The following is a 13856-nucleotide window of genomic DNA, read 5'->3' as shown; positions in this document are numbered from 1 at the left end:
CCCCCTGGCCGTGACATTCAGTGCTCTGAGGGCCCCCCTGGCTGTGACATTCAGTGCCCCAGGTCCCCGGGCAGGCACCGGGTGAGATGCGCAGGTGCAGGGCCCACATCTGCCCGGTGCTGCTCTCTCGGGGTCCTGCGCTGGGGCCGGGGCTGGCGCTCTCTGGGTATATAGCACCCATGTGCCGGACGCTGTGCTCACTGCCCCTCATGACAGGCCTGGGGGGCCGGCGCTGCGGAGATCCTCATTTTACAGAGGAGGAAACAGAGGGAAGGGGCAGCCAGGTCCCGCCTGAGGCCCGATTGGAGCCAGCTCCGGCCCCGCCCCGGCCGGTGCCGGCTCCTCCGCACGTTCTAAGCCCCCCGCTTCTCCTTGCAGACCTCCGCTCCCACCAGCGCTGGCCATGCTCACCGGGTGACCCCAGACCAATGACCTTCACGTCGATGGCCACGGTGGTGGCGGTGGCAGAGCCGAGATGGGCCTCGTGGGCGTGGGGCCGCTGGCCCTGGGCGCTGGCCCTGCTGGCCGCGCTGCTGGGGGCCCTGCTGGCGCTGCTGCTACCGCCTGGGGCCGTGGAGGAGCCGGGCTCCACGCTCTGGAAGGGGCTCTCCCTGCTGAGGAGCAAGCTGGAGGGGGGACGGCGGGGCCCGAGCGCCCCGAGCACGGGGCTCAGCGTCACGACAGGGGGCATGGATCTGCTGCTGGTGAAGCCCAGAGCTTCTGCAGGTGAGGGCGGGGCCTCTTCCTCTGCCCTGGGGCACCGGCTCAGGGCTGGGGTGCAGTTTAGGAAGGATGAACCAGCTGGGCAGGCGCAGGCGGCAGGGGCCTGCAGGTCTCCAAACACTGCCCTGCCCGTACTGGCAGTGTTTGCGGGGGGGGCAGTGAGGGAGGGCACGGAGAGCCCCATGCGGGGCATCGGGAGAAGGCGCAGGGGCAGCTTGCGGGGCATGGGAGGTGGCTGCAGGGAGCCATGGGCCAGTGCTTCTTCCTGGGCCACGAGGGCAGAACTCAAGCTCCGGACCCAGGGTTCAGAGAGGCCTTGGGCTACAAAAGGGGAAAGGTGGATCTCTGTGCCTGGGGGTCTTTGGGGGGGGCCGGGGAGGGCCACTTGGCGGGGTGTGGTTTGGACAAGGACCCTGTGCTCCCACGTCCATTCCCCACCTGCAGCTTTGTTCCGGGGGAACGTCCGTGGCCTCCTTTGACCATCCTGCTCTTGGTCTCCTAGATGTTAAGCTAGAAGCCCGAGCGGCCTTGAACCAGGCCCTGGAAATGAAGCGGCAGGGGAAGCGGGAGAAGGCCCACAGACTCTTTCTGCACGCCCTCAAGATGGCCCCCGACTACGTGGACGCGCTCAACGAGCTGGGCGTCTTCTCCGAAGAGGAGAAGGACATTCTGCAGGCTGATTACTTATACACCAGAGCGCTGGCCATCTCCCCCTACAACGAGAAAGCTCTGATCAACAGGGACCGGACGCTGCCTCTGGTGGAAGAGATCGACCAGAGGTTCTTCAGCATCATTGACAGCAAAGTGAAGAAGGTGATGGCCATCCCCAAGGGCAGCTCCGCCATGCGGCGCGTCATGGAGGAGTCTTACTACCATCACATCTACCACACCGTGGCCATCGAAGGCAACACCCTCACCCTCTCTGAAATCCGGCACATCCTCGAGACCCGCTACGCCGTGCCGGGGAAAAGCCTGGAGGAGCAGAACGAGGTACTCGGCGTGCACGCGGCCATGAAGTACGTCAACACCACGCTCGTCTCCAGAATCGGCGCCGTCACCATCAGCGACATGCTGGAGATTCACCGGCGGGTGCTGGGCTACGTGGACCCCGTGGAGGCCGGGAGATTTAGGACTACACAGGTGTTCGTGGGCCACCACCTTCCTCCCCATCCCCAAGACGTGGAGAAGCAGATGGGAGAGTTCATCCAGTGGCTGAACTCGGAGGACGCCATGAATCTGCACCCTGTGGAATTTGCTGCTCTGGCCCACTACAAGCTGGTCTACATCCACCCCTTCATCGATGGCAATGGCCGGACCTCCCGCCTGCTGATGAACCTCATTCTGATGCAGGCGGGCTACCCCCCCATTACAATCCGCAAGGAGCAGAGGTCAGAGTATTACCACGTGTTGGAAGTGGCCAACGAAGGGGACGTGAGACCCTTCATCCGTTTCATTGCCAAGTGCACCGAGACCACCTTGGACATGCTGCTAATTGCCACCACAGACCATGCTGTGGGTTTGCCAGAAGCAAATCCCAACCATTCAGGATGCAAACAGACTATTCCTGTAAAAACCTAAATGTTCGTCTTGAAAAATGCAGCAGATATATTTATTTGGAGAAATCACACAGAAGCCTTGAGTGTTCCTCCTGGGATACAAGTCTTCTTGCAAAGAAGGCTACAGAGCTAAGCATTCTTGACCTCAGAATGGTTCTGGTTTTAGTTTTGGGTTTTTTTTTTCTTTAAGAAAATAAGTTAAATTAAGCTTTGTCTCTATGATAATAATTTATAAGCTAGGCCAAATTATTTATTTTGCGTTTGTTTTAAAGCAGGCTAAAAAATGCAAGATATTGTAGCCATGCTCTAGGCTGAGCATTAAGAGCCTCAAGGCTTTTTCCAGGGTGTACAGGGAAGCTGCATTGTAGACCATGTGTCCTATGGGTCCCTGTAAATTCCCTCTGGGTTAAGCAGCTAAGTCTCTGGGACAAAATATGTACCAAATGTGTCTGGAAAGAAAGGGGACCATTCTGCCAGGTCAGGATGCAGGGAAGCCGTCTAAGCTTAGTTTGGTGACTTCTGAGGGCACAATTCTGGGGGTTATTTTTGCAGACAACAGGCAGCTTTCTCTTGGAAGGCACAGGTCTATCTGCCCAGACTGACTTGATAATCAAGAAAGCAAATTACTGAGGTGTTAAATTAGGATCAGTTTTAACAGTGGGGCCTTTTTCAAGCCCCTCTGAGCTTTACTTCCCTTTTGGTGCCGGAGAGCAAGTGTTTTTCTATGGTGGCTTATTTTTGTAATTAACAGAACATCAGCTTCTTCCCAGTCCCCCTTCTTGGGAAGAAAACATCTGTTAGGGCAGTTGTTTGGATACCAGACCACTCCATCATCTCTCCATCAAACTGTGAATCCAGGGCCATCAGTCTTAAGAATGTCTTCCCTGACAGATCACTCCTAAATTCATTCTCTGCAAAAAGATTTTCCATAGACGCTGCAGAGAAAGAACACCATGGGTCTCTTGACAAGAGATGCATGGGATGTAATCAGCTGGCTTGCAGTCCTTGATGGAAACTTCCACGCCTCTGGGGCACGTCCACTTGGAACTCTGCTCGCTTTGGCCAGTATCTTAGTTTTTCTGTGCAATATCTTCTCCCAAGCCCTTTCCATCATGACTACTCGTGAGCAGAGCATGCCCCCCCACAAGTGCCCCGTTTGCTCCTCTTCAGGGATACCTCAGGCTCAGCGCAGGCAGTGGGCCCTGCAACTGGGCCGAGACCTTCTAAGCCACTTGGAAAGAGGCCCTGCAATGGTAGCAGGGCCTTTGTTGGCCAGAAAATACACAGGGTCTTTTCAGCCTGTTGACCTCCATCCCCTCAGTGACCCTTCTGCTGTGTCTCTGTCACTCCATCTCAGCAGCGTGGGCGCCAAAGTCAAGCTTCTCCCTTTTGAACCATGTAAGCATTGGCACAAACGGACAGATGCTGGAAGCCAGCACTACTTAACACATCCCTTCTGAAAGGCCAGCTTGGTCCCAGCACACAAAATCCAGAGGTTCACAACCCTAGGATTTTCTAAAGATACTGCCATAAATTATGGAATTTCTTCAACCCTAATTGTACAGTGGATTTGGTGCCTGTGAACAGACCCCAAGGTTGGCCTGAACCACTAGACAAAAGCCCTTATTTTTATACTACCGAATGAGTGCATTTGCACTTTAGCTCCATGTGAAAGATGTTACTCTAACAAACTACTTATTCTAATAAAGTGTTTTATTAAATACTGAGTGGGCCTCATCGTGTGAAAAGGTGCTATTGCACGGCTGACCTAATAAGCAGGTTAGCTGGAACATGATGCTGTTAAAACCCTTTATTTCAAAGCCCAGAGAGAAGGCCTCCAGCAAGGTCGCCCAGGTCTAGGAAGCCCCAGCATGCCTTTGATTGGACGCCATGTCTTCTCCACAAGACGCCACTGCTTCCCCTGACCGATGGGGACGTTCAGGTGACTCATTTTACAGGAGAGGAAAACTGAGGCTTAAAGAGGTGGGGCATCCTCTTGTCGGGCACTTGCCAGCCCACATCCCCATTACAGTTGCCTGTTTTAACCTTCGGTCACTTTTTTCAAATTTCTGTGAAGGCACTTCTGTTTTAAGATACAATACAGGCCTGCAAGGTGCTTAACCAGTAACAAGTTTTTGAATAGTGGAACACATGACTAGAAATTGAGTGCAGGACTTGAGCCATTTTTTAATCATTAATAACGGATCCAAGCCTCCTCAAGCAGACCCTAATGGAAAGTGAGCTACTTGGGAATCCCCAGGTCACAGAACCATATCCAGCATCCAGGAACCACAATACCTGGTAGCAGGTGCATAGTGGGGACACCTCCCCACCTGGTTCATGATGCGAATTATAACTGGGGGGAGGGGGATATGCTGAAAACCTGCCTGAGGTGGCAAAGCCAAGTACACTCACATTGTTCTGTTCCAGTCTGGGGCGTGTGCTCAATAACCCCCCTAAACAAAGCAGCCATGTGAAGGAGGAGGCACTGGAGGCCAGGAACAAAAGTGAATGGAGATTATCAGGCAGCCTCACACAAGCAGAGGAGGTCAATGTGAAAGAGCCCAAAACACAAAAAAAAAACTGCAGCTCACCCACCTAGCCCCTAGATAAACACACCAACTCCAAAAAAAATGATGCTTTAAGAATCTGCTATAAAAGTGTGAAATGTCTATATTGTAAAGTAAGATGAACAAGTCTGTGAGATCAGGTAATAAGCCTCTGTAAAGCATCATTATCCCCATTTTACAGATGAAAACACTGAGGCTCCAAGAAGAGCCAGGGCCTCCATTCTGGTCCAGTGTCTCCCACTGTGCAGCCTGGCTCTCCAGGCTCTTTCAGATATGTAAGTGGACAAAAATGCTAGACTGGAATCAGCCAGCCCTGGGCCTTCAGTCCAGCCTCTGGGACCCAGGGCTAGTCTGGAGGCCTACGTGACTTCATCTGTAAGAGGGAGATCATAAAACCAGCCTGCTTGCCTGACGAGGAGCAAAGCCTTTCGTAAATGTGCAGTTTTCTGTGTCCATGTGTATGTAATATGCATTATAATTTCCCAACTTTATGAGATGTCTAAATGACAACCACTCATTTAATACAGAAACACAGGTGTGCCACAATTCCTAACTACGTTTTTAAAAATCCAATTCTATAAAAGATAAATTAGGGAGTGATTCTGATATTCTGCTTTGCCCCAGAGTTCTCTAAACTAAATTTCATGCAGTCAACTGAAGAACTGACTTAGGATCAGCCAAAGTTGGAGGGAGAAGGTGTCCTCAAAGCAAAAGAACCAAGTGAAGATGAGTTTTTAAAGAGACCTTTTTCCAAATTACTGAAGTCAGGGAAAATGGAAGTGGAGGCCCGGGACACGTCTCTCCAGGCCAGGGCTAGGATGTACATAAAGCACACCATCTGTGCTGGACTGAAGAGAAGAGAGGAGATGGTACAAAAAACCTTGTAAAGATAACTTCAGTTTAATAAGTGAAGTTAAATGGAGAACGTGAGTTTGCATGACATCATATATAAACAAAACCAGGGAGCTGAGGGTCTCGACAAGGGGAAGTACAATTCCTTGGGCAAACAAAGTGGACGTGACCCACGGTGGTAGTACACACAATTCTGAATACAAAACAAACATCTCCCGTCTCCCATCCTCAGGAAACTTAAAAATAAGGGTTTGACATGTCATTTACAAATACACAATATAAAAACAGAGACCACTCTGAACAGAACATCAAACCAATCCACTTCTAACTTCCCTTCCCCTCCCCCTACTAAAATAGGCCATTGTGGTGAATTCCAAGCATCTGCCATTGTCTTTGCCAGAATGATGGGCCGTCTGCTCCACCGGTGCCAATGGCAGAGGGGGAGCGGGACTCTGCAGGGTGGCGCTGTGCTTACCTGCCACCCAGGCCCGCCTCTACAGTGAACCCTTCCCTCATGCTGCCTCCCCTCAATATGAGGGATCATGTAAAGCCATTTCAACCCACACCAGCCTTCTGTCTCAGAACTAAAGAACCCTCTGGCTCGGTACAGCCCCAACCTGTACTGTGATGGACCTAACAGGACAAAGGAGTATTTACAGAGGATGATGGGGGGTTCCCCTTGCCAGCAGAAATAAGGACACAAAATGGCTTCCTAAAAGGCATTTTCACATTTCCCATAGAGTTCGCTTCACTTTTTCAGGAGCATCTTGGCAAAGTCAGCATTAGACATCTTGGGCACCTCTGTGGGTGTTGAAGAGGGTCCAGGTGGCGTCTGGAGTGTCCCATTCTCAGTCTTAGGGCCAGGAATGGTGGGGCGTCGCAATGCTCGAGGCAAGAGCGAGAGCTGGGTCCTTCCCTTACCCCGCCTAGAAAGGGAAACATCTTTATGTACAAACTAAAAGCTGTAACTCAGCCCTTTCTGTAGTCATCAAAGTGAACAGAAAGAACTTCCGGGTCTCAAATTATATATATGAGAAATGCACCAAGGAAAACTGTGAAAAGGAGCCCGCCTGACCTCATGGGACACATTTCTGGCAAGTGAATTCAGCAAGGTCAGATGACTGGTCCAAAGGGCTGAGGGGCAGCAGCAGAGCTCAGTGGCCCCAGGCTTCTCCCCCTCTACCTGTCAGCCTAGTTTGGCTTGCCTGACTCGTCCCTCAAGGGAGCTGTCCCCTAAGAGCCTGACCCCCTCGCTCCCCACCTTCCCTGAGAAATGAGCACTTACGCGCCGTACACGGGCCGTGGCACCAGGGCCCCCGCCACTCTCCCTGCTTCGGGCCTGTCAGGAAGCTTCCTTTGTGGAGGGTTGCTGATGGCCACTTTAATGACGTTCTCTTTAACTGTCATGCCGTCCATTTTCAATACAGCCTGAGAAGCCTGAGCCTCATTCTCATATTCCACATAGGCAAGGCCCTAAGGAAAGAAGAGTCACAACGTAATAAAAATGATGGTCTGACCTTAATTAACTTACTTACATGGTGCCGTGCCAAACTACCAAAGCACTGCTTTATAGGACTAGAAAAAATAACAAAATTCATCTGAAAGAATAAAGTGTCAATGAATCTCAAGGGAAATAATGAAAAAAGTGGGAAGGAAGAGGCACCAAGCTGCAGTCCCAGACCTCAGCCTATACTACACTAAAAACAGCATCATCAGAATAATTTGGTGCTGTTAGAAAACAGAGATCTGTGGAATAAATGAAGTACATAACACACCTGAAACATGAAATGTACAGCCTCATTTAATAAACCCAAAGATCCCAGCTACTGAAGGAATCACTGCTGACAAAAACTGCTGGGAAACCAGGCTGAGACAGCTAGCTGGCCCTATCCACCAAGAGAAGCTCCAAGTGGGCACATGATTTAGATGTCTGACCTCTGAGATCTACAGATGGGGAAGTGTTCATAACCAAGCAAAAGAAGACCACAGAAGATAAACTGGACAATTTTGATTATACAAAATTTTAAATTTTTGTACAAACACCCCTGGGCAGCTAATATTGAAAGGGAAATGGGTAACTGGGGAAAACACCTTTGCAACAAGTTTCTCCAGTAAAGGTCTCATTTCCATTAAACAGAGTAAACTGATTCAAACAGAACAAGATCCATTCCCCAATTAACAAAGAGTCAAAGAATACGAGTGGACAGTTCTCACATTCAAGCTACCAAAAGCCAAAGAACTCTCCAAATCACCAGGAGAGAGAAATGTACATTAAAGCCAATACGGAGGCTGTATTTCACATTCATCAGACTGGCAAGTGGACAAAGGAGGACAAGTGTCCCTGTCCGGCAAGCTGTCCATCAGCCCACAAGTCTGCAGTGCTGGGCCTGGGTCCTGCCACAGTCCAAGGACATTCATAACCATGTCCCCAGAGTGACTAAGCCAGACAAACCCTCTAAGCCTGTGTGACCTGGATCAGATCCCAAAGAAAAAGACAGACAAAAATATGGACAGCAACACTAACACTGAGATGCCAGGAGAGCCCAACAACTGGGAAATGGAATGGAATCCAAATGTGCTCTGACACGATGGAGGAGACAGTCTCAAAGACACGTGGCAAGACTTGTCTGAACTGACAAGAACCAAAACAAAACACTCTGGAAGACTAAAGAGAGCTCTGAAAGAGTTGATGAAAACGTCCTCTACAGAAACACCTCAACAGGCTTTTATTTATTCCCTCTCTCTCTTAGCCACGTTTTTTTGTCTTCCTGTTCCACTTTTATCCTGTTGCAAGGACTAATTTCACAGAATTACTGAAGGTTGGCACTGAAAGGGAATTGAGAAATCCCCAAGTCCAATGCCCTTATGTCACAAAGGAATAAAGTGAGGCCCAGAAGGGAGTGTGAGGTCTGGCAGGCCTGGGCTTCAGACCCCAGCCTTCTGAGGTACGTCCAAAGCTCTTACTCTCTCTCCCTGGTTTCAAAGAATCTGAATTGTTAGTAAAGGCTTGAAGGGCAGGCGAGCCTCATGTGAACACAGCCCTGCAAGGTCAGTCATGCTGCCCTCTGTGGAGCCCTCACCCACCCCCACCCCCAAGGCTGCAGAGCACAAGGCACCAGAGACAGAAGCAGCCACCACAGCAGAGCCAGGCTCGGGCTTTTGCCCACCTGAGAACCCTCTGCCTCATACCTTGGGTTTCCCAGCGCGGTTGGTGACAAGCCGGAGGTCCTTCACACTTCCGTGCACTTTGCAGATGTCTTCTAGTTCTTCCTTCGTGCAGGAGAAAGGCAAACCAGAGATGAACAGCTTGTGCTTTTCCAGGGCCGTGCTATACCTGAACACCTGTGGAGGAAAAAAGACAAGAGAGGGGATGAGGACGGCTTCACAGCCTCACATGCTCAGCCTAGGGACATGGCAGGGGGCTTATCATGGGTCAGAGCTGCCCAAACAGCTTCCTGACTCCCAGACTAACCTCCAGAGGGAGGGCGAGGGGACAGCTCTCCTTCAATCACCCCACCACGCACGCTTCCCAAATCCGCACCTTAAAGTCTGGATTCTTGTTCTTGTCCACACAAGGCGAGACAAACATGGGCCTTCCATCCACAGTCTTCCGGTCCAAGCTCAGGGCCTGCAGGGCCGCCTTCTCCTCCTTAAACTCGACGTAGCAGTAGCCCCGGAAGTCCCCACGGTTGCTGAATATGGGGCGGATCTCAGCGACCTCCCCACAGGCCTCAAAGAGGGGCCTGAGCTTCAGATCGGGTTCCACCAGGCTGTAGGGCAGGTTGCTGACAAACACAGTGATGTTGTCTTTATTGCTATCGTGAAACACTTTGGGCATCTCCTTCTTGATGGCAGCTGCTTTCTCCTTCTGTTTGGAAGGAGGGTCTTCTGTCGGGGCACTCCTCCCAAAGAGCCCCAGCTCCATGCCCATGTACTCCTCCTCTCCAGTCAAAGGAAGGCTGCTCCCGGCTCGCGGCCGCTTGCTGGGCTGCTCTACAAAAGTCCAAGACGAGAAGGTGCCAGCTGTAACGTCCTCCTCCTCCAGAGGAGCCAGCCCCACCCCTGCCATCACGGCCGCAGCAGCCGCATGTGGGCAGTGCCCGCGTGTCCCCCAGCCCTGCCCATGCCCACTACAGAAGGCTCTGACGAAGGCACTCCTGAGCCACAGCCCGTGTCCTCCTGGTCTGTAGTCCTGCATCTCTCCAAACATCCTGCCTAGGTCTACTTTACACCTGCCACATAAATCCTGGCTGCAACTCTGACTCACTAGTTCAAAGAACACTGTACTAATTAGCAAACAATTGACGCCTGCCTTCTTTCTGCGGACAAGTCTGCACCACGGAATGCCGGGCGGCGCCTCTGCCCCCCGCCGAGCTACCAAGAGGAACCAGCTCTACCTTCTTCTTCGTCCCCCCAGTCGTCATCGTCATCTTCCTCTGCCTTCCGCTTGTCCCCCGCCTTGCTTTTCTTCATCTTCTTAAAGGCTCTCTTCTCAGCCCGGGCCCTCTTCCGCTGCTCGGTCTTTTCTTCTTCTTGTTGGGCGAGGGCAGCTTCCTTCTCAGCGGCCTGCAAACGGGGAGAGGAGTTAGTGGGAAAGCTACTGAAATCCACAGCTTCGGAAAGGAGAAAGGGGGAGAGTCTCAACTACCCACATCTAACAGACAGCATGCTCTTAGCACTACTATCTAAAAGGGTGTCGACAAAACCCGCTTCACAACTGTTGGCACAAATCCAAAGCTCCCGCTTTAAGGCACCCTAAGACTCCGGTGTTCTGAGTGGTTTATTCCCCAACACACCCCACCCCCGACAAGGACCTGCGGCACTTGGCGTGGGTGCTCCAGGCGATCCTTGTGTGCAGCAGCAGCAAGGTCTGTCCCAATGAGCGCTACTACCAAAAATCACCCACTAAAAAGACACTCAGTTATTTTTACAATTCCTTACAGCCAAACCTCGATTTCCAAGAACATCTGTCAGAATGCTGCAACAGAGGAACTGAATGTTGCCTCAATTTTTTAACATCAAAATTAGCACATTCTTCCTCCCTGGGAAGTACATTTCCAAAGAGGTCCTCTGGAGATTCTGACGAATGTTCAAGTAAAACATCTTGCTTAGAGAAGGGCCACTATCAGCAATTCCTCAGCAATTCACAGGGTATCACTACCTTGACTCTCTGCTCATTAACTCGAGCTAATCGATTTTCAGTCTTCTGAACTGCTGAATCCCAATCTTCCAGAGTCCCTAAATGAGAAAAACAGTAAGCAACCGTTGACGTCCTGGGATTTCTGAAAATTTAACAGAAGAAATTAAATCTCAGCTACCCCTCCACACTCCCTAAGAGAAGCAACCAAACACGCGCCCCAACTGTTAATGCATCCAACATCCAACAAGCAAAGCTTGTGTTTAGGAAGGAGCCCATCACAGACACTGAGGCAGCCACTTTTTGATACCCCTGATTATTAGGAAATGTTTCCTGAAACAGATCTCCCCCCATCATTTAAAAAAAGGGAAGGGGGGGGACACAAATGAGCCGAGTCCACAGGTCTTCAGTGGGCAACGCTCTTAACCAATCTGAGTCTAAGTATCTTTGGCTACAAAATAACGAGTTGGGATCAGGTAAGTACTAAAGGATGTCTGATCTCTTCAATATTTAATAAATACTTCAAGAAACACAACCAGTTTAAGCTTTAAGTTGGAATCATGAATAGTAGTTGAAAATCTCCCCATTGGAAAACTGGCATAACCAATACCTGATGCAAAACATATGGCTCCAATCCCCAAGACTGGCAAAAAGGAAATGCTACTGACGGCAAGTCAAGGATGTTTGTAACTAACTTAGTTGGTAATCAAGCATTTGGGGGGAAAAGACTTCCATTCTTTTCTACTGTATAAAGGAGTTCTTTGCAGAGGAAGAAGACCACAGTCTGAAATGCTGCATATGCCATCAGACTTAGCTGACAGATTCACTGACTGTGCTGAAGTGCTTTTTTAATTCATTTATTCTTTTCTTCCAAGGGACGGATTGCATATTTTATCTCTATAATTTATGTTGAAAAATAGAGAGGAGAATGTTGCAGGTTACAAGAAGGTTTTGTCTAAGAGGTGACTTTACCTTTTTTATAAGATGAAAATTTAAAAGCAAGGGATGGTACACTAGGAAGGGGAAAGATAAATTTGGAACAAAAGGTAATATAAAAAGGAAAGACAGAAATAAACCTTTTTTGAAAGATATGGGAATTGGCCTCACTTAAAAACTTTTAAAATTATGTTGTCAACATTTTCAAAAAAAAACTTCCTAAAGAGCTCAATAATTGGAACTCTCTAATTAGATAAAGGTAGTGGTTAAATAAGATTTTCATTGTCTTCATGAAGTTACTGTGGCCAAGTCACAAGCCCTAAGAACTTCATTTCCTTATCTATAAACTATGGAAAACACTTTTTGTAGCAAGACAACACCCTTCATTGCAGTTCTGACTGTATGTGGGTACAGTCTGCATCTAAAATGAACCTCCCCAGGAGGCAGTAGTCGGTAAAAGAGAAGCATCTCTCTCCTGTGGTCAGTGAGGTCCTTTTGCCACAAGGTCCACAGAATCCCGAAGTCAGTCACACAGGGCTGGCTAACCAACCACTGGCCACCATGATGATCTGCCAGGTTTCTAGGGAGTAGAGACAAAGACGTCCTACTAACAGACTGTCCTTCCTTTAGGGGCCAGACAAGCCAAGACACAGATCAGAGAAAGACCACACACAGCACTTGGCTGGGACTGCCCACTGTACCTGAGAGGAGGTTTTTCCTACAACAGTCTTTCTCTTAAGCTGTGAAAGGGCTCTCTCCCTCCCCCAGACTTTCACTAACCTCTATATATCTCCAAGCATTCTGGAAAAGGCAAAGCTCTACAGAAACGTGCCTTACCACAGTGAGAAGATAGCACTGGATCTGCCACAGTCCTCCTCTTGTATGCAGTGACAGTTAATTACTACTGAATAATAACAAGCGTAACCCAGCTTGGTGGGACCAGTCCTCTCGTGTTTGTGCTGTCACCTCAACAGCAGACTAACTCAAGTTAATTCACATCTCTGGGTCTCAGTTTCCTCAATTAATTTCCTTTCTTTACTGACAAGCTGGAATCATGAATGGGCAAGATTCTAATGGGTGGACAGGCCATGAGAATGATTCACAACTTTCAAAGTCAGATTTGAAAGAGGTTACAAAAGAACACACTAATACATACAAAAAACAAAAGTCCAGTATTTGGAGCTGCAGCCCATTTTGTCCATCTTTGGGATTGAGCAACCAAGAGGTCAGCATGCATGCACCTCAGAGCGCCAAGGGCTACGTGTGCTCACCTTCGATCCTCTCCAGCGTGAGCAGCACTTCGCAGACGTGCTCTGGGTAGTCGCTGGTACACTGAACAGCCCGATGCAGAGCCTTCCGACAGTGCTGGGTATCCCCATGTGCCCTAGAGCACAACAACAAAGAGCTGGTGTCTCCAGGAAACACACAAAAGCAAACACGCCAGCCTGTTGCCAGCCCAGTTCAGTGTCTGCTGAAGTCCTAACAATCTGTCTTCCCTGAAGGGGCCACGCGCTGCCCAGATGCACGGATAAGATGCATTCTTGGTTAAGTCTGGAGGTCAGCAGGAGAGGACGATCATCAGCATGAGCTGATGATCCAAGCCTGGTCGGCCTCCTTGGTTTGCTGCATGTTTGGTGTCCAGTGACCCAACACCTGACAGGAGGGTGCCCAGGGATGGGCTGCAGGCAGGTCAGTCTGTACCAAAGACTGCTTCTGCTGATGGTGCTGAGAGCTAACATTTCTGTAAATCACTGGCCCATGAGTTTCACAATTACAATCTAATTTGGTCCTCACAACGACCCTAGGAGGTAGGTGCTATTATTACTCCCATTTTACTCTAGGTGAGGAAACTAAGGCACACCGAAGTTAGGTGACTTGTCTAGGGTCACACAGCTAGCAAGTGTCTGGGACCAGATTTGAACTTAGGCCTTGACTCCAAACCTGGCACTCTATTCACTACCCCACCTAGCTTCCCCCAACTCTAGCTAGTCTAGACTAAATTCAGAAAGGCTTAGTTGCTAATGATCTTTTTTGGTCACTACCTTAAAGACCAACTTCCACAGAGAGATACTAAGCTACACT

At 49.8% G+C, this 13856-nt stretch overlaps 2 protein-coding genes across 3 annotated transcripts in view; one reads left to right on the top strand and one right to left on the bottom strand.

Annotated features, from left to right (window-relative positions):
* Nucleotides 1–6: 6 nt before the first annotated feature.
* Nucleotides 7–4006, top strand: FICD (FIC domain protein adenylyltransferase). Of its 2 annotated transcripts, XM_069081674.1 has the most exons (3): nt 7–726; nt 1226–2289; nt 3050–4006. In XM_069081674.1, the coding sequence occupies exons 1-3, from the start codon at nt 87–89 to the stop codon at nt 3179–3181; spliced, it is 1836 nt and encodes a 611-aa protein (XP_068937775.1). In that variant the 5' UTR covers nt 7–86; the 3' UTR covers nt 3182–4006. The 2 variants fall into 2 exon arrangements, with proteins under 2 accessions (XP_068937775.1, XP_068937774.1); XM_069081673.1 differs by having other exon boundaries at nt 1226–4006.
* Nucleotides 4007–5730: 1724 nt separating this feature from the next.
* The window catches only part of SART3 (spliceosome associated factor 3, U4/U6 recycling protein), a 29579-nt gene continuing 21453 nt past the window's right edge, over nt 5731–13856 (bottom strand). Inside the window, exons 12-18 of the mRNA XM_069081672.1 lie at nt 13046–13158; nt 10863–10939; nt 10099–10267; nt 9243–9694; nt 8891–9043; nt 6987–7174; nt 5731–6627 (exon numbers count right to left, since the gene is read on the bottom strand). Coding sequence (XP_068937773.1) covers nt 6450–6627; nt 6987–7174; nt 8891–9043; nt 9243–9694; nt 10099–10267; nt 10863–10939; nt 13046–13158 — 1330 coding nt within the window. The 3' untranslated portion in view covers nt 5731–6449. The remainder of the gene's footprint in view (nt 6628–6986; nt 7175–8890; nt 9044–9242; nt 9695–10098; nt 10268–10862; nt 10940–13045; nt 13159–13856) is intronic.

This window comes from Petaurus breviceps, unplaced genomic scaffold, assembly GCF_028583685.1.
Source record: "Petaurus breviceps papuanus isolate PSGF00001 unplaced genomic scaffold, PetGlider_PUasm1.0 99, whole genome shotgun sequence".
In the NCBI taxonomy this organism is placed as follows: domain Eukaryota; kingdom Metazoa; phylum Chordata; class Mammalia; order Diprotodontia; family Petauridae; genus Petaurus; species Petaurus breviceps.
This window is presented reverse-complemented; position numbering and strand designations above follow the sequence as displayed.

Bases quoted from the DNA above. Each gene is read 5' to 3' on its own strand.
- FICD (XM_069081674.1), top strand. From the start codon at position 87: ATGCGCAGGTGCAGGGCCCACATCTGCCCGGTGCTGCTCTCTCGGGGT. The intron at 727-1,225 runs GTGAGGGCGGGG...TTGGTCTCCTAG, and splicing joins GAAGCCCAGAGCTTCTGCAG to ATGTTAAGCTAGAAGCCCGA. The intron at 2,290-3,049 runs GTAAAAACCTAA...GCTTCTTCCCAG, and splicing joins GATGCAAACAGACTATTCCT to TCCCCCTTCTTGGGAAGAAA.